Raw genomic sequence first — 20,611 nt, 5'->3', positions numbered from 1 at the left:
CACCAGAGACCTCAGGGCAGAAACTTCTGAGCAAGCTGCCAGGCTGTCCAAATTAGAATAAACTATTTGGGCTATTTTGGTCCCTGGAGCACAGTAGAACTCCCTGAACTACAAATTCGCATTTGGTTGTCTCTTTCTCAGGGATGCAACTTCCTCGTGATGTCTACACCAACACCAGAAAATAAAACAGTGCTGAGACAAAGGCTTATGTACTGGCCCTCCATCTTCCCCATTTAACTCTTTTCAGTTTAAGCATAAGAGAATTTAAGCAAGGGTGCAAGCCACACAGTCTTAATTAGCCTCCAGACCAGAGAACATAACCTGGCTCCTTTTATTCACTACTACACACAGAGCCAGTACAAGCAAAGATTAAAATATCACTCTGTGACATTTAACCATCTTTGCAAGGCATGTTTAGGACAGCTGGTGAGAAGGGCTGCTGCTCTGTAATGATTTCTTAGTTAATAATACATTTACATATGTGTGTCTGCATGAGTGTGTGTGTATACATATACACACAAAACATTTATGTCAATGGATGGAACAGCTACAGCATTGTTTTCTACCTTAGTTAACAAGGCAATCCAGTACAGAGAGCAAGTCTCAAGGCTTTGACTTATGACTCCTCTTGTTTTTAATATGGTTTTAACTGTCAACACTAGTAAGTCATAAATATGAGAATAATGTAATAAGGACTACCACAAACACACAATTCTATGTTATTTTATTTTTGTTCCGTATTTAAAGTATCCACACATCTTCACACATTTCTTTCCTCCTCACTGTCAGACACTGAGGCTCTCAGTTATGCAGGTAAAAAGGACTGACACTTTCTAAACTAGAATAGTTTCTCGTTCTCTCTTGCTGAAAGAATTCTGAGGACTAACTGGAGTCACCATTTGAGCAAAAGTTCCCTGGTGATTATACCGAGACGAACTTCTGTGTTTTGCTATGTATCTGCAGTCACAAAAACTCAGAGAAGAAAAGGCTTTTAAAACGTGTTCTCATATGGCTAAATATTTCCTCTTCTTCCCTCTCACTGCATTCTTCATAAACAGTTATGCCCATTGGCCTCAGAGAATATTAGTAATTTGCAATATGCCATAGTATTAAAATTAGCCCCCTTAAGAGCAATGGTGACAAATCTTCCTCAGTGTTTTAAATCCTACTTTCTGGATAGATGTAACATGCTGAAAGATAGATCCCTACAGCAGCCAAGAAAGGTGTGTTCTGCCTCTTTTCAGCCTTTCTTGGACACGCACAGTTGCTTCACAACTAACCTGCACACTGTGGCAAATTGCCATGAGCATGCTGAATGCATTCAAACACATAAGGCCCTGTGTTGCCTGGAAGGCTAACTGGTGATGCTGGAGGTTTGGCTTCCAAGCCTAGAAAAAACACTTTGCTGGCACCATGACATGCCTGCTCTAGATGCCCAGTCCTCGTGGTATAGAATACTGGGATGGGGATTAGGAAATATGCTAGGGATTGTCTGGGAGGGAACAATTTATGCTAGCCTTCTGATATTCTTCTAATCTTTTAGAGGAAGAGACACTATAATCTTATACCTAGAACCTAAGTTGGTGTAGCTCCTCTGTTGCAAAACACCTAATCAAAAGCAGGGCTGATACAGAGCTGACCACAGAGTCTTATGTTCACTCACTCTCCAAACAAAAAATAGTTTCTTCTGACCTAAAGATCCCTTTGAAATCTCCAAAGCAACGTGCTGAAAAGGTGCAATCTGTCTCTCTAAAATCCAACTAAATCCAGCACTACCTTGTAGTAACTATGGCAAGGCAAACACATTTCCATACAACTCATGGTGTAAATGGGTAGCAATGGACAGTTCATTTAAACACAAAACAAAATGACACAGAAAGCATTTCCTCCTATGCAAAAGCTAAATAATGCTGCCAGAATTTAATTGCACTTAAAGGACTTCGAAACCTAATTTTCTGACTTCACCTTGAGATTATCTGGAAATAAAAATAGAGTAAAAATACATCAATAAAGCTTGACATATAAAAATACTATTCATATTCGAAGATGAAGAAACCATATTTCTTCTGTTCTATACCCTATACAATCTTGTTGAGTTCAGAGTGCTTAAAACAGGTATAAAGGATTTTGCCCCACATACTGTAGAAGCTCCATGCAATAGAAATACAGTGCAGAAGTGGTTGCATGCTGCCTGGTCTATCTGATATTGCTGATACTTTTGACAGGAACATTTATTAGACCATGTTAGCAGTAGACAAGAGACTCCCTCTGATACCCATAATTGTCTTCAGGAGACTGACCATATATTGTAGACATGTCAAATAAAGCAGCTATAAAAACATCCACTACATGCAATCACTTGCTACTTTCTGAGAAGTTATTATAGTCATGGCTTGAGAATGATCAAAGAGAGAAAAAAAGGGCTCACCATTTTAAAAACAGTTAAGTATGAGATCATGTCCTACATGAAAAGCAGGTGGAGGTGAATTGGGGTAGTCTGACCCCAAATTCCAGGAATAACCTCTCTTCACCTCTCCACTACAGTCTAGCTTGACCTGTGACCACTGAAATCAGCAGGATTTTTATCATTTATTTTACAAAGGGAAGGAATCAAATGTCAAACACCTCTCTTTTCTGGGCATCACTAACTAATGTTGGGGGCAGATTCCCAGCATCCCTAATAGTTTTACACAGCAGTTTCATAGAGGGCTATGATCCTCCATCTTAGGTCAGTGAACACTATCTTACTCCACAAGTAGCCCCAGTGAAAGTAAAATAGGACTGTTACAATTTTGCAACCAGTGGTTAGACCCCTAGGGGAATGCACCACTCAGCTCAGAAAAAGGGTAGCAAAACCTGGTGTACAAAGTCTGAGTATGATTATGCTTGCTATCTGTTTCCTACACATCCTTCTTCAAAAAAGTCAGACAATTCTGTCCCAGTTCTGGAAAGTCTCCAGTAGCACAGAATGAGAACCCTGTTCTTGCTATCCACTAAAAACTATGAAAATTCATCCACTATGAACTATATCCACAGTAACACCTGTAGAAAGTAAAAGGAAGTAGCAGATATGTCTTCCTTTCCTAGATCACAGTGGCGCCTGTCTTTTTGCTCTTGAAATCGGGTGTCTGTCTGAAGTCTGTCAATGATCTTTGCTAAGATGCATTTGCCTTTTTATTTGTCTGTGACATTTACAAGCAAGTTAGTCTTGCATCAGGCTGCTCCAAGTTCAGCTTTATTAGCCTATTGAGACTGTTGCGTATTTTCATTCCCTGTCAACAGCAAACTGTGACTACAGGTGGCTGCCTATTTTCTAAGTATAACCACAAGAGAAAAAGAGCAGAGGTGAATGGATGGAGGGCAGCAGAAATGGAAGGCGGTGCATTTTGCACAACGATGAAACACTTGACAAGGTGAATTCTTTAAAAGCCAGGCAGCTCCCTAAAGCTCCTCAAGCCTTTTCTGGATACTTTTCACTGGCAGTGCTGAAAAAGAAGTGTGATGTGTTGTGAACAGAATTCTAAGGCCAATTAAACAGTTTAATGGAAGATAAATTTCTCAGGAAAATGTGGAAACTTGGGATAGTGTCACCATGTCCTAGATAATTATGGATAACAAAAACTCAGAATCACCATGTCCTAGATAATTATGGATAACAAAAACTCAGAATCTAAAGCACAAAATCATAAATGAGAGGGAAAACAAATAGTTATTAAGCTATTCTGAAGCTTATTAGTTATTAAGCTATTCTGGGAGAAAGGCTAGGTTGGTCCTTTGGCAATGTCAGAAGCTCTTTGTGCTAACAAAAGGAAAACAGTTTTTCAGCTGTTCTGAGGTATCTAGCTCTTTTGAAACCAACAAGAGTGAGACACCTAAATACTTATATTGGCCCATAGTTTTAACAAGCTTTTCATGGAAGAGCAAGGGAGAATAAAGATTATTAACTCACTTCATGAGGTAGCCACAATAGTGATGTGGGGCTATGATGATTTCATAGTCACAGGGTCCTGGGCTGCATCGGTATGGGGCATGGCATGATTTTGCCTCTCTGCCTTCTGAGTAAACCCATCCATTTTTAACAACTACTTTTCTACAGCAAATATCCATTTCATAAGTCTGCCAACACCACTTTGGAAACACACCACCACACATTTTTCTTTTGGGAATTTTTAACTTTGACGTTTGTGGGCCTCTTTCAGAACACACACAGATCAATCAATCAATCAAAAAAAAAAAAAAAAAAGTCATTTAAGCCATGACTTAGTGACCATAGCTAAAGAAAAAATTTCTCAGTGTAGAAATAATTCACATTTAGAAATCATGATTTACCTCAGTGTTAAGGTACCTTCCCAATACATACCTCATGATGTTCCAGAAAAATTCTAAAACCTCAAAAGGATTTCAGATTAGCATGACAATAATGTGGTGGGATCCAACCCAAACTGCTCTGTATTTTTTAAGCCAATGGAATGCCATGCTTACCATTTAATTGTTCTTTAACTGAATAAATGCAATTAGGATTTTCCCTGTAATCTTTCTGAACAAGCTGAGAAATATACCTCATACCTACCCACGCATTCATGCAATTATTGATGGGCTTGTTGATGGAAGATTAGAATTTGCCGGGTGGGTTGCTGACCAATGAACCTTGCCAGTGTATCCAGGGATATTTGGAGTGCTAAAGGAAAAAGTTAAAGGGGAGGTGGGGGGTGGAGAAAGAGTAAATTAAATGACTATAGGCTTGAAATACGACTTACAGGTCAGTTTTAAAATAGCTAGTGTTTATCAAAGATGGATGGGGTAAAAACTCTTCATAATATAATGAGTAGTCCTTAGAATGTATGAACTGGCATAGCTTCTTTAAGATCAGTGAAACAACTTTATGATGATCTAGCTGATGATCTGACCCAAAATCTTTGGTTAGACATGGCAAAAGTGAGTTCTTTAGTGACTTTTTTTTCCCCATTTGCTTAGGTTGAATATCTGTATAAAATTCATGATTACAAACAACATTTAACCTCAAAGAACAAATGGGTCATGTGGTTTGCAAAGAGCACAAAAAGCAACAAAATATTCTTTACAAATGTGATACAGATTTAGCTCATATTTAGGTTCCAGCTTCAAACACGGAATTTAGGTAGCAGGCTTTAGGCCAATGGGTGTGATTTCTCATGGCCTAAACTACAAATGGTTTCCTAAATGATTCTAAAGTTCTCTAATTTTCCCCTAGAATTTATTAAGAATGTATTTACATGTATATTTAATATTATTAACATTGCTTAGACACATCAGCTGAAATTCTAGCTCGAGTACACCAGCGGACTGAGACAGTATGTGCCACACCTTGGAAAACTAAAGCCTTTTTTTAATTCTGATGCTAAGTTTTAATGTGAAATTCAAAAAGAAAGTTCCTTAAAGAGGTGGAGGAAAGAATTCTACTTATCTGAGGTAGCACAACAGAAAATTTTGATAGCAATTGCTGCAAGATGAAGCAGAGATGAACAAAATTAAAGAAGAAAAAAGGTATTAATATGAAGTCAGAGAGATAATCCACAAAGTTTAAAAATAAAACAATCTAAACCCCCAATATGGCAGCTTTTTTACAGCATGAAATTATTCAGAAAGTATCATCAGTACTGTTCTATACTGACAGAACAAAATAGGACACTACTGAATCATATATGTATCCAGACTGCCCATACACATGGAGGTAAAAGCTCATGAGAAGCCATTTCATCCACTGAATCAACTAAGTACTTGGCATTGTTAACCTTGCCGGCATTAGTCCTTTGTGGGTCTTCAGACCGCATGAAAGATAACAGTGCCTCCTTTAAAATAATCTCTGAGGTATTTTTTGGTTCCCCTGTACTCTGGGTAAAAATAAACAGTTCCTTTAATTATGAAGTGCATAGAGCTATTAGTTTCAGTACAGCTGATCAGCTACTTCTCCGCAACTCCGTTCAGCACAGGATACAAAAGTGGACATATGTGTGAGGTGTCGTTTATCAGAAAATTCTTTCACTTGTGTACCAGGAAACTTGGCTCTGAAATTCCTCACCAGAATAGCAGAGGTAATGACAAAAGGCTGTGTCTAACTACCACAGTTATAACAAAGCACTGTGGGTGAACTATACTTGCCACAGGAGCATTGGTCATGTATGTTGTAGTCTTTGTACCCATAATTAGCAGAAAGACCATCTAGTTCTTTGTCTTATTTTGGAATAGCCTTGCACTAACCCATACATTCATATACTGCTTTATTCCCTGGGCTATGCTCCAGTACGTGACCCTGCAGAGAAGATGGCTTTGTAGAATCAGTACACGAGTTTTGTAGCACTTGGGAAGCTGTTACCTATAGGGAATTGCCAAGTTGTTGGCTGAGCAAGTAACAGATCTGCTCTCTGTCTTGATAGCAGCCATGCAGGGGTAGCAAGTAGGCCTGAACATGTAATACAGCAGTGGAACATATTTTCAGAATTGGACAAAATGGCTTGCAGACAAATTTGCTTTTTCATGTCAAAGAAGACAATTATCAGGCTATGTGCAGATGAAGTAACTCTGTGTAGAAAACTTCACCTGCACACGCAGGGATCCCACTGAGGGACACAATGGACCTTGGGTGGGTGTGAGTATAAGCACATGCATTCAGCCAAAACTGAAATGTGATATCACTTTGAAGAAGTCAGTCAGACTATGAACAGAGTTTTATTACCCTGCTGATGTGTGACATACCAAGATACATCTCTCACATATAATAAAGAAATTTCATTGACTTTCTTGAAATTGTACGAGTGTTACAGAGAAGAGAAGGAGATCACAACAAGAAGCCCTGTATTAACTTGCAACATTTTATAAGCCTATTTGGAGTTAACTCACATAATAACTGTACAATTGTGGAGATATTAAAATACATTATGCGCTGTGAGGCATCTGATTTATAAAATCTTCTGACCTTTAAAACTTGCAAAACTAGAAGAAAAGAGAAAAGCATCATAAATGGCTAAACATTATCCAAAAATCAAGCCTGGGGGATGACCCAAGATGAAGATTTGTTCTAGACTGTCTGTTAGAAAGGACTGACAGAAGTTGGTATATTCATAACATGTGGGAAGGATATAGCTCTGAAAGAGAAGATGGGCAGAGAGAAGCTGAAAGTACGAGGATAGTAAGAAAGCTTATGCTGCAGTAAAGCAGCTGCTGTCCTGGGAACCTGCAAAGAAGATGCAAAAATGTGCTGCGGTTATGTATGTGATAAAGCAGAAGAAACTGAGGTTAAAAAAACACCCCTTTGGTTTTTTGTTTTTGGATCATGCTGTCTAGCTCTCATGTGTTTTCTCTAATGAGCTGCTAAACCATATTGTTGCTGCCAAAGAAAACAACTAAGTGCCAAGCTACCACTGGGCAACATACAAAACTCCTCTGTGGTTATGCTGTCGTCATCAAGCTTTCTTACTGTAACCATGACATCTCTCCTGTTCATATGCTTCCTTGTTATCATGCTAGCAGCTCTTAGTCCCAACAATAAGAAACCTACAGTGTTGACAGTTGAATCTGTGCAAGCTCTAAGATTTTCAAATGGAATGTAGTGATTCTGAGTGCCTCTGCTTTGGTGTGCCTCTGTTTCGTATGTCCATCTCGGGATGTCTTTGAAGATTTTTATTTCCTGGTAGTGTTCAGAAAAAACAGTGTGGACTTAATTTATTTGGCTACCCATACTGGCATTTAGAGCTATTTGACACACCTTAAAGTATCTGAAATAACCCTGTATAGCACAGGACCTGCCGGAGACCCATACTGTTCTGAAGCAGCAGCTGAAAGTGATGCTCTAGGGTGTCTCCAGGGCATTGGATGCCCAGGTTTGCCATGTAAATTCCATGTCAGCTGTTTTTATGGAAGCAAAAACAAGGTTCCCACAAGTAATTTCTAATTCTTGAGAACCTTGGATCAAGCACTTCAGATTGAGCAACTGAGGTATCCAAGTTTTTTGTGCAAAAATTCTGTCTAGTGAAAGCAATCCGGTAGATTCTTACCTTGCACTTATGAGCAAAGAGTTCCTAATATCTTACTCTTTTTTAGAAACACTGTTGTATAAATCTCATAGAACTAAATCAGCAGATTAAATCATTAACTAGCTCTTCTGGTTACTGCAATTATAAAACAGGCCTCTCAGGTCTCACTCACAGAACATAAGACTTGCAACTGGCTTCCACCTCAAATTCCCTTCCAGGAAGACTGACATGTCACACGTTCGTGGCCCTTCTTTTACTCCATGATCCTATTTGCCAAGCAGAATAACCTGTGGTAAAAATGCCTCAGATGTGAATCTATGTCAGGAAACTCAATGCATACAGTCTCTTGTGTTGGGGAAGAATATACCTGAGAGAACTTGTGAAGTCTAAACAAGATGCTACAGGCAGAATGAAGAATGGGACTGACAGGATTTTTGAACAGAGCATTTGGGGTTGCATTTTATACCCTTCTCCCTCAGCCAACAAAGCAGGATAGGGGATGGGTATTTACAAATGGATTTGGGGTTTCTAAAAGGATAAAACCATCAAAATGGCAATTCCCCAGAAATAATTTTAATCATGTTGAACTAGAACATTTTGTTTCTACAATTTCAAACAGTTTTATTCCGCTTTCAACCTTTTCAACCCCCTTTTTTAGTAGGGGGTAATATTTTTTCAGAATCAAGAAAGCACTTCAAGCCAACAATAAAATCTCATTTGGAAAAAGTCAAAGTAGGATATTTCAGCATCTCCTTCAACCCCCTGAATGACTCAAACTGGAAAATCACTAAAAAGGCATACATGGTGGACAAGCTGTCAGTTTCTGAAGAAAAGATACATTGTGGGAAACCTCTTAGGCAGCCCATGAAAATGACTATGCAAGGTGCATAGGGTCCTGTCCCCAGCTAATTGTGGCCTGTGAGGTTTCTGTGGTAACTTGAAATGATAAGGGATGCATGCACACAGTCAGTTGGAAGCTGACTACACTGAAGAAATATGACTGAAGTCACTACAGATACACTGATGTGATAGTAGCATTTTGTCCAATGTGCTTGAGAAACCAAGAATAAAGGGCAGTTTCAGAGAACAGCTTTGTGCAAGAATTGCAGGATTTGAAAGACTTAGGACTTTGTCTTCTGAGAAACTGTATGTATTAAGTTCCCATTTCAATCAACTGCTTCCAGAAATGGATTTTGGTCAGATCCTGTCCTCTTTCTGGCACAGACAACTGTGGCCTTAGACAAGACACTTCAGCCTCCTCAGTCTTCATCTTTCAAAAACTTTCAAAAACTAATACTATAATCTACTTTACCAGTGTTATGGCAATTAATTAGTTGATGCTTCAGAAGTGCTGCTAAGTAAACACTTTGTTAGAATGCATAGTAGTTAGTATTGTGTAAGCACTGCCCTCTACTGAGTATTATGACAGCTGATGAATTACGAGCAGCAAGTTTTAAAATGCTAATGACTGCCAGATTTTGACTTAATTCTGGAGGCAGAGGCTTTTAATGTGGAACAAGAAAACATAATCTCTGTCTAACTCCTTTTGTCAAATTTCAAGAGGTAGGTTGCAACAAGTACCACAGTGAGAAATCAGGAAGTTGCTGTGCTATAATACAAAAGACACACAAAAGAGAAAAGCATGAGGCAAACATAATGCTTGATTGATATGAATTGTTGCTGTGTATGCTGGGATGCACTAAGTGTGCTACACTATTACTACACCAAGTACCGCTAACTCACTGAGGGTGTAAGGGAGTTCTAACAATGCCAAGGAGGAGAGTTATTTGTGTCTGTCAGACAGAGCATTTACCAGAGACCTGCCCATGAATGCTACAGAGGAAATCCCCATCACCAGCGTGGGAGGCTTTTTTTCCATTGACCCTTAAAACACCTGCAGAACTAAAATACCACATAAAGCATAACCTTGTTTCAGCAGCTGATTGGGGAAGAGGTCAAGTAAGGAAAAAGCTGGTGACTAGGGGTGGAGGAGAATGATACAAAATTACATACCTATAAAGATGTTTAAAAAAAAGAGAACAGCAGATGATTTTGTGGGGAATCCATATGATGCAGTAAAACCAGTTTCTGTACAGTTTTCAAAATTATTAGGTTCAAAATGCACTTCTGAATAAGAAAGAGATTTTTTTCAAAGTAGTTGTTAATAACAAGAAATAATGAATTGCATCATTACTTATTTTCACTTATTAATAACATGGAGCGTCTCAAAAGTGCCCAGAGAATTTGGCAGTCTGAGCCTTCCTGGAAGTCACTGTAGCGATGCTGCAGAGTTTCGTCCTCTGTGTAACTTGCCTAAGGGAGCTGAAAATACTCCTCGGAATTGAGACTGTCCTCCTCTTCCTTCATACACATTTGGTTTGGAGCAGCAGTTACACACAGGGGATCAGATTTTTTAGAAGTGCTCAGCACCTAAAAGTTTCATTGTGGTGTTTGTGGCCAGATTTTCACAGGAGCTTAGCAATCAACGTGCGCCCAGAATGTGAGCTCTTTCAGAATTCTGGTTTTCATGTGTGGTTGCCAAGCTATTTTTGAAAGCCTGGCTGGCTGCACAAAACATACTCTTTAGCTCTCAGTTGCTTCCCTACCTAGTATATGGTTAGCTATGTGACATATAAAACCAAATGCAGTATTCATCTTCCACAAATAAATAAATATTATAAGCAAATAATTCATAATCAAATCAGTAAGAAACAAAGAAAAAATAACCAAGGAAAACAAAATCGCAGAGGTCTCAGTTCTGCAAAATATATGAACAGATACTCAGTTCTATCCCTCTTCAGGATATCTTGCTAAGCAGATACCCTTAACTCATTGATTCCAATGGCATTTACACTTCATGGGTTTGAAAGAAAAGAAAGCAAATACAGGAAGAGAGTTTAAAGTAGGCAGACAAGTAGAGAAAGTAGGGAAAAAAACCCACAAGAAAAAGAAACTACGCACAAAAAATCAGTAAAATAAAAAATACAACAGAAGTCACTCAATCCACTGGACAATTGTCATCCAGTACACCTAACAAAATTACAAAAGCAACATACGATGAAAATACAAAAATGCACCAGGGCATTCATTTTGGAACCTCGCTAGTTAGTGGCATAAAAAGATGTGATTCAAGACTACAACTCCTGTGCTCTGACAATGTAGTCCACTTGATGGAGCACTGAGTTGTAAAACAGATTATGGTAGGTTTTATAAAAGATTTTTGGAGATCTGTAGGTGAAAAAGGGCTGCATTAGAAAGAGATTTTCAGAGTGCTTTTTCACAACAACTTCCTAATTTTTTGACTGGCTCTTCTTTTTAAAAAATTTGTATGTTGCCCTTGGCAAAGAAATGATAGAAGATTCCAGCTTTGAGGCATGCATTGCAATATAACCATGGATGAAAGAGAGGAACAAGTTCATCCTAAAGCAGATTCACGAGTGCATACACAAACCAAAGATATTAAGATCGATGCTACATTCCAGGGCTGGAACAGACCTCAAAAGATGATGTAATTGATCCCTTCCCCCCAAGACAGGCTTAATGAAAGCCTGGAAAAGAATGAGGGGAACTGAATTACCATCCAGGATCTTTGGTCAAGTGTGAAGATGAAGAGTCTGACCTGAGGAAAGCACTTCCACAGCTCCCTTAGAGAAATGCCCACTGATCATCCTAGACTGTCACCAGATCATGAACATAGTTTTGATTAATAAGTTCAGATTCATAAATTTAGCACTTCTAGATGAGTCACAAAACTTATGACATGGTTTTTTACCTGTGATGAAGGGTCCTACAGCTATTCCATGTCTGAACCACAGAGAAAAACTGGATTAAAAATTACTTAGATTCCTAAGTCTTCACTTGTGTCTCAGCCTAACTTTTAAGGATTAAGGCCATAATTTTGTGCTAATTATACTTCTTAAAACCAAGTTTCAGCAAAGCACCATTTCAATAGCTTAAAGCTCAGAGCTTGGTAAAAAACAAGACACAGGCTAGGGCTCGGGATACATGAAGTTTCATTCCTAACAGGGCTACAGATTCGCAATGGGATTTGGCAAACTACTTAATCCCACTGCACCTGGATTCCCACCTGTAAAACTTCCAAATTGCACGGTAAGGACTTCAGAGTATTATCTAGAGTGCTGGGTATATGCACAGCAGCTTTTCACAATGCTGATCTTATACTAGAGGCTTTTAGGCTCAACTGCAGCATAAGTCATGACTTTTATCTTTTTTCTAATTCCTTAAGAAAAAAGAAGAAAAACAGAAGATGGTTTCCTGTTCTGCCAAAAGGAAGAGAGGGTGGGCGCAAGGGTAACATACAAAACATGCCCAGGTTCACCACTCTTCCTGTTTGTCTCTGCAAAATTACATGACAGATGACTCTTAGCTAGTTTCAGCTTTGCTAATAATTTGAATGGCAACCACTTTCTTGCATGGTCTGGGGAAGAATAGTGTCTCACTCTGGAGTAATGCCTGAGTGCTGATGCTGTGCCCAAGTGCTAGAGGCAGGAAGTGCAACTGCTAGTCCATGAACGAGTGAAAGTGACTATCTACAAAGAGATTTTTACATTTTACAGACTTACAAAGCATATTTAGGCTTCTAAATCCAAAGCATGTATCTAACTTCTCAATGATTTTGGTGGGAGTGTAGCAGCTTTAATACCTTTACACATCTTTCCAGAATTACTGGCAAACACACAAAGTGAAAAAAAAAAATTATACGGATCACTTTTATGTCTTCTTTCTGACTTTCTTCTTTCTTCTGCTTACATTCATAGCAAACTTGATGTCTGACAATCAGAGAGAATAAATACATTTTATGAGGAACTTAATAGAATTTTTCAGGTGGAATTGAGTTTTTCACATCTTTGAGATGTCAGAATCTTTTAGGTCTCAGAGATCTTGGTCTCCTTGTTGCCAGAAATCAATGAAACCCTCAATGGCCTCACTCTCTAAAACCCAGGAAAATGACATGGAGAATACCAGAGGAGGTAATACAGAACCTGTTGCTGAAACTTATATATCCACCATGATACCATATGCTGCAAATAGTTTCAGACAAGATGTCTGTCTGCAGCACAGTGTACACAGCTTCTGTTCTGCAAAGCTCTACAGCAACAGCAGTATGACATGGCAGAACTAAGGATTAATAGCTCTGCTAACTTCCCTTCAAATTCAGAAATTTCTGTTCAGCACTATGTTGTATGCTATGTGTGCTGTATTTTTAAAGCACATTTCTCAATAGTAGTTTTATAGTATTTTATATTCTAATTCAAGCAGAAGTTACAAGTTAGATGAAGGCTGTGAGAAATCAGATGACTTGTGCAAGAGGTGAGATAAAACAATCAGAACGGTACATTATGCACATAAGAGCTCGACATTAATAGGCTTGGTTGCAGTAATATGAGTCAAATTTGACCATCGTACAATGCTTAGCACCTTATTTTGCCTGTGAACCTACTGCTGTAGTGAGTAAGGCTGTGTGAAGAATGATGTGCCGTTCCTCACAAGTGTGGCAGCATGTGATGCATTACAAAAGAATATGAATTCTCCCTGAAACGGATGTAAGAAACAGAAATGAACAGACTTAAGGTGGAGCTCAAAAATACCAGCTACTTCTAAGGCAGCTCCCAGCAACTAGGAATGTTTAGGACATACTTTGCCCTATGGGAATAAGGCCCAGCATTATGCCTTTTCTTCAGAACAGAGAGGGAAATATTTTTACAGTTTCTCTCACTCTGCTTCGCCCAACAAAGTATCCCTTCTGTAGTTTCCTCACAGATGTGGACTGTGCAAGACCACTGAAAGGACAGAAAGGAAAGGCCTATACAAAGAGAAAATCTGATTAAGTAAACAGAACAGACTCTTTCCTCTTTTGTTTTACCATTTTTAGTTCTTACCATTACATTGCTACTTGTACCATTCTACTTGCTCAAAAGTTTGCAAATAAATGCTTAATACCAGCTCAAGCTGCTAAGGAGAACTTTAGGAAAGGTGTAAAGTGAAAACCTTTGCATGTCAAAGTTCGTGCTCTAGCTAAAAGTCAGGAGGTGTTCCTAATGGCATTCAGGGAGCTTTTGCAAACTCAAAGGCCATCTAGTGGCTAAAGTAAAAAATCACACAGTTTTAACAGCAATATTCAAGTCACAGTACCAATCAAAGAATGGCACATGTACTTTTACCCAACAGACCTGTTATTAATACTAAAGAACAGGAAGCGTTTGAAGTATGAAAGTATGTCATAGTTTGAAAATAAACATAGTTTTTTTGGAAGGACTGTATTCAGAATGACATCAGCAGAAATTCCTGGTGATGCTAAGCTCAGAACCTTCTCTTCCATGTCCTCCCCACTTGAGCCTTGAATGTAACACAAATCTATTTTCTGCTGCTGAGCATTTACAGGAATGCCTGTGTTAGGTAGTGTCAGCATCTTTAGGAGCTATGAGTCGAATGTTTTGGGGTATGATCTAGCAGATGAGCTCAGGCTACCTTCACATGCAGCCTTTCTCAATTGATAAAAAGGGCAAGGTGCCTGCTGAGTTCTTAAAACTTGGTTGTGGAATTAGTCTAGCAAGCTTAACAGCAGGAGGGAGAGTATACTCTGATTTTCATCCCAGCCTAGGTCAGAGTCTGCTGATCATGAAGAGTTCATTATACCAAGACAGTATATTGCATTGGCGTTACCACAGGCAGCTTTTAATTCCCAAGATGGGCACAACTAAGGGTAGCTTTTGGTCCGACAGTCAGTTATGGTCAGTCCATTATGACCATTCTGTACTAGATTGATGGCAGGGTCACTTGGGCCACAGAGCAACCCCTGGATGGAAAAAAACCGTAATGAACATTTCTGGTTGAAAAGCGTGGTGCATGGTGTTAGGAGCATAATTTCCCTAAAACTATAACACTAATGTGATACGATAAAGAATCAGGCTTTAATGTTCTATGACAAATTCATACTTAGTCAAAACAGGTTGCATTTAAGCTTACCATAACACAAGTAGATGGATAAAATCTGTTATACCATCATCTCAGTAGACATCTCTCTGCTCATTTTGTATCAGCTTCCTTGACGAATTTTGTATATGTAGGCTGAATGATCCCTTAGATTCATACAGACCTACACTGACCACTGTAGGCAGTTACCACTGTAGGTCATTTACTACTGACTCAGTTATTAGAAAGGACTCTTCAAGTTCAACCTTGAATCTGAAAGTCCACTGTGCTTCCTGTGTTAACAGTCCTCATTCAAATTATTAGTAAGAATAAGGAGCGCCCCCCCCCGCAGTTTTTTTTCATTCTTTTGGCCCAAGACCAGATCTTTAACTGTTTTTTCCCCTTTCCCAAGTAACAAGAACTCAAGAAGCAGTATCAAAATCATGCTAATAGGAGAAACATACTGCGCAGTGTTTGTGTAGCAAGGCTTTGAAGTTTGCACAGAGTTAAGTGGGATTAAATCTACTTTGGCATTGTCAATGTTTTCAAAATTTACTGCACCAACACAGCCACTGTTTGGATAGAAAGGAAATCAAAGATATGTACATTATTCATAAGACAGCTGGTGGAGGCAGCTGAACTATATACTTCATGCTCCAAAATTGTAGTTAGTTATTAAAATGGTCCACAAGAAAAAACACGGAGCTGAACTGCCCTGTGTGCTTGGCACGTCCCAAGGTGAAAACAATCATCTGCTGAACTTGCAGCACATAACAAATGACAGCTCTAGTACATATGTGCAGAGAGGAGGCTTGGGAAGAATGGGAATAAGATAGAAATGTGTCATCTCTTGTCCTTTTGGCTATGCCCATAATCAGACTGGGATAGTCTTCCAAAGAGGACATAATAGATCCTGATTTCTAGTTTACAGGTAAAAGGCTAGAGTCACCCTCAAGCACGTGCTCTCCCTTGGCACCAGAAAACACCTTAAGATTAGATAACGTAGGCCATCTAAAACTCTTGCTTCAGAAAATGAGAGATGGATTGCTTGGGCTTCATCAAAAATGTAGAAAGTAGAAACAACCCAGGGACATTGTACTTACGTATGCAAAGGGATATGACAGGTTCGAGAACTTCGGCTTACACTGTTGAAGACAAAACAGATCAATCACCTTTTTTTCACCAGACAGAATATTCTGATAAAATATTTATGAGGTCTCAAAAGAGAGGTGGTGACAAATCAAGGTTTTGCTCTTGGAATGATGCAATGCTCATTTGAATTTGGTAGAAGACTGTGGTAAATTATTAGACTGGCATATACACTAAATGACCCAGTTCAGCAGGCAGAATCTTATCTTTTAATATTTCATTATCAGATACTGGGACTTCAATTTCCTAGGATAGTATAAGCAAGCATTCTTTAAAAATGAACTACTTCTCTTCTTGTAACACTTCTCTCATTCAATTCTTGAGAACATGGGAAAACTTATCAGGTCTGAATTTCTCTCTTGGTCTGTCCCTGGAAGCTGCTCTCCCTGACCATGTCTATATTCCTTTGAAATAGCAACATTCAAGAAACCATAATGATAGTGTTTTCTATCCCCCTTCCACTCTGCAGAGGTACCTGTCTCTCCCATGGTATGCCTGTGCCCAGTAGCACACCTACCCATTGAGTTTGCCCAAGAAAACCTGCTGGCTCATGGCCTGGAAAGGAGGCAAGTTCTAGCTTTCCTGTCTTGCTTTGACCAACCTTTCCTTCCCTGTCTCTACCTGGCTCTTATCTGAGCCCTTCTGAACCTCTTGTCACCCTTTACTGGGCTCATCTAAAATGCTCCACTCTGACATTGTTTTGGATTCTACAGACAGCAGATAAAACCTTGAGTCTGTACATGTGTATGATTACCATGTTTTCATAAATGTCATGTCTCATTGAAAATATCAGTTGTATGCAGTCATGACAAGCATTCACTTTATAGATTTCTTCTGTTCTGCTTTTTATATTTAACTCTCTCACAGGAGAAGCATGTTAGAGTATGCTTTTCATATAGCTATTGATTAAGCATCTTAACTTCTCTAGTTATAGAATGCTGCTGAGTTTAGTCTTCTGAAATAATTAACTGTATGCAAGCTTCACAAAGGAAGTGTTCAGAGGACCCCAATATTCACAAAAAAATGAAACTTCCAAATCAACAGGTCTCTGTGGAGAGGTAAAAGTTCTTGTCTGAAATCTGTCCCAGAAGCCTCCAACAACCTAAAATCATAATTAGATGCTTCTTGTAAGGCAACATTAGCTAACTAATTTGGCTTAATAGATTTTCATGCACCAGTCGGAACCAATTGCAGGACTGAATTTTAGTTTAGTAAAAATAATAATTATTACAGTTAATAATCACAAGTAAACTAACTTAATGTGAGATTTGTTATGCTACAGCATCATTCCTATCAACCAATTTTTCATCAATATCCTTATCCTCTTTTGGTACTGTGCATGCATATATTCTTCTGTACCAATTTACAGGGGAGGGGGAAGGAAAAATATGAAATCATTTCAAGCAATTACTGGGTGTGCTGATGACCTTAAATGCTCACTTGGTTCTGTTTTTATTTGAAAACACTGCTGCAGGTTTATGTGTATGACCTACACAAAATTTAGGCTACATTTCATTAGCAAAACCTAAAACCAGTTGGCAAGAAATTGTTCACTGGTTTGGCTTATTTCAGGTTCAGGATAGTATCTCCTTTTTGTGAAACACTGGGAAACAGGATCAGCCAACACTTCCACTGTCGATTCTACAGGCTGGATTTTGGAAGGTAAAATATTATCCCAAGGAACTTCTTCATAAGCTCTAGATCAACAATAAAAAAGAAGAGAAAAAAGTTTCCATATAATCATTAGTGAATGACATGGGTAGCTAGATAATAAGGAATTATGTGACAAAGAAGGATGTAGAAAATAACAAAGGTGTATATTTCTAGCTTAAAGGGAAATTAAAAGCCTGGAATTATATGTTGCTTGTTGGGGAACAACTAGTTATGGTACAGTTTCACAGGCTTATCTTCTTTAAAAATTTCTCACTCACTAATTGAAAGAGGTAGTTTATATTCCAATAAGCTTACAGTGATGATGGGGTTTATTTTGTCTAAATTTGAATAATCAGTTAAGTGAGACGAGACATAAATAGAGATTAGACACCAGTCATATCAAGCCTGTGACAGGCGTTGAAGACAGATGTATAGAATGCCCTTTTGGAAACTCCAGTTACTCTTCACTGCCTATAGAGGAAGTGCAGAAGAAAGGCACAGACTGGATGCAAGCTTTTAGATAACTAAAGTTCATGAGATGAATGCTATGCTAAATGCTGTTAAAACACCAGAAGTTCTGAGTGATAGAAAAATTGTAGTCTTATATGTCCTGCTACCTAAAGATGCATAGTAGCAAAAAGATGAAAAAATGAAGCAGAGCAGAAGCAAAAACTGTCTTTAAAAGAAACGTTGTCTCACTTTTGAGTATTTGACTTGTAGAAACAGTCCCTTGCTTTTTCTTCTCTCCACCTTGCAGAAGGATCCCTTGATTCCTAAAAGAAATCAAATACATGGCAGAAAGCAATGCTATCAACATGTATGATACTATGATTGCTTGTTTAAAGAGTGAACTGTATGTACCTGCATTTTCCTAGCTTACTATCTTGTTTTGCATCAGAATGTGAAACATGCAATTTCACATACTTCACCAGCCAGCACTGGAGATCAAGAATGGATCTATTTCTTAGGAGTTTTACTCAGGAAGGAAAATTTAATATAGTGCATACAAGTTTAAAAACTAATACAATGCCCTTGCCTCTCTAGTTCTCAGGAATGTAGCTTTCTATTTGTTATATTATTTATAAAATGGCATAGCAAACACACTTTGCAGTCCCTCACACATGCCTGATGTATTTGTATAATGTTCATTGCTACAAACTGTGTTCCTCAGGGTTCAATTCTAGGGCCAGTTCTGTTCAATATATTCATCAACTATCTGGATGCAGGAGCTGAATGCATCATTAGCAAGTTTGCTGATGATACCAAACTGGGAGGTGCTGTTGACTGTCTTGAGGGACAAGATGCCTTGCAGAGGGATCTAGATAGATTGGAGCATTGGGCAGTGATTAGTGGGATGAAATTTAACAAGTCCAAATGCCACATTGTGCACCTAGGACGGAGTAATACCAGGCACAAGTATAAACTGGGAGAGGAGTGGCTGGAGAGCAGCCCTGCAGAAAGGGATCTGGGGGTGCTGGTCAACAGCAGGTTCATTACGAGTCAGCAATGTGCCTTGGCAGCCAAGAGGGCAAACCACATCCTGGGGTGCATCAAACACAGCATCACCAGCCGGTCAAAAGAGGTGATCATCCCGCTGTATTCAGTGTTGGTGCGGCCTCACCTTGAGTACTGTGCGCAGTTCTGGGCCCCACCATTTAAGAAGGATGTGAGGGTACTTGCATGCATCCAGAGGAGGGCAACAAAGCTGGTGAAGGGGCTGGAAGGAATGTCCTATGAGGAGCGGCTAAGGACTTTGGGCTTGTCTAGTTTGGAGAAGAGGAGGCTGAGGGGTGACCTCCTTGCTGTCTACAGCTTCCTGAGAAGGGAAGTGGAGAGGGAGGTGATGAGCTCTTCTCCCTGGCATCCAGTGATAGGATGCATGGGAACAGTTCAAAGCTGCACTAGGGGAGGTTTAAACTGGACATTAGGAAGCATTTCTTTGCTGAGAGGGTGGTCAAACACTGGAACGGGCTTCCTAGAGAGGTGGTCAATGCCTGTCAGTGTTGAAGAGGCATTTGGACAATGCCCTTAACAACATGCTTTAACTTGGTCAGCCCTGAAGCAGTCAGGCAATTGGACTAGATGATCATTGTAGGTCCCTTCTGACCAAAATATTCTATTCTATTCTATTCTATTCTATTCTATTCTATTCTATTCTATTCTATTCTATTCTATTCTATTCTATTCTATTCTATTCTATTCTAATTTCTAACTATTTAAGCATTTGCAACACTTAAAGGACTATGAACAGTCTCATCAGTGTAGGATGAAGGATGCCATTACATTTTCAGTATGGGAAAGACTTAATTAGACTTGCCCTATGGAATCACTGATGTATTTTGATTTACTTATTTGTGACTTGCACCAAATAAGGCAGTGCCAAAGTATTAAATATATGAGCATTTGTACCAAGTATGAGGTTTTGGTATCTTTTGTACATTCTGGTATTTTTGCTCTAACTCTGTCTCCAGTTACATATAACTGACTGACATTGGTAGTATCAGTCTCACATTACAGTCTTAAATGCCTTAACCAGAGTAACAGTACAAAAAATGAAAATTATTGCAGTAATGGCCACCTTTAAACCCTGATCATGCTAACATACAGCTACCTGAAATATAGCCCTTATTTCAATATAATTAGATGAAGAAATGAAAAAGCCTGATTTCACTACAGTACTGTGATCACTGCCAGAAGTATGTTAAATGGAAAGCAGACTAGAAACAAAATTATTTAAATATGTTTTCTGTCATTCCAAGAAGAGCACCAGACACTTGCCTTGTGATTGGTGGTATCCATACAAAATACAAAAATATGGTTTTGGTCAGGTAGAACACAAGCAACTTTTACTGGAGTTCTTCAACCTG

General features: G+C 38.9%; 1 protein-coding gene across 1 annotated transcript; it reads right to left on the bottom strand.

Moving 5' to 3' along the window:
* Positions 1 to 833: 833 nt before the first annotated feature.
* On the bottom strand, positions 834 to 18,611 carry SPMIP7 (sperm microtubule inner protein 7). The gene is given in 8 exon segments (XM_075705034.1): positions 834 to 957; positions 4,571 to 4,678; positions 15,407 to 15,514; positions 16,046 to 16,087; positions 17,126 to 17,195; positions 17,652 to 17,788; positions 18,444 to 18,517; positions 18,606 to 18,611. Coding segments are annotated over 8 exon segments (669 nt in total).
* Positions 18,612 to 20,611: the final 2,000 nt, after the last annotated feature.

Source organism: Pelecanus crispus, chromosome 2 (assembly GCF_030463565.1).
Source record: "Pelecanus crispus isolate bPelCri1 chromosome 2, bPelCri1.pri, whole genome shotgun sequence".
Classification (NCBI taxonomy): Eukaryota; Metazoa; Chordata; class Aves; order Pelecaniformes; family Pelecanidae; genus Pelecanus; species Pelecanus crispus.
The sequence above is the reverse complement of the archived record's forward strand: the minus strand, read 5'-3'. Positions and strand labels throughout refer to the sequence as shown.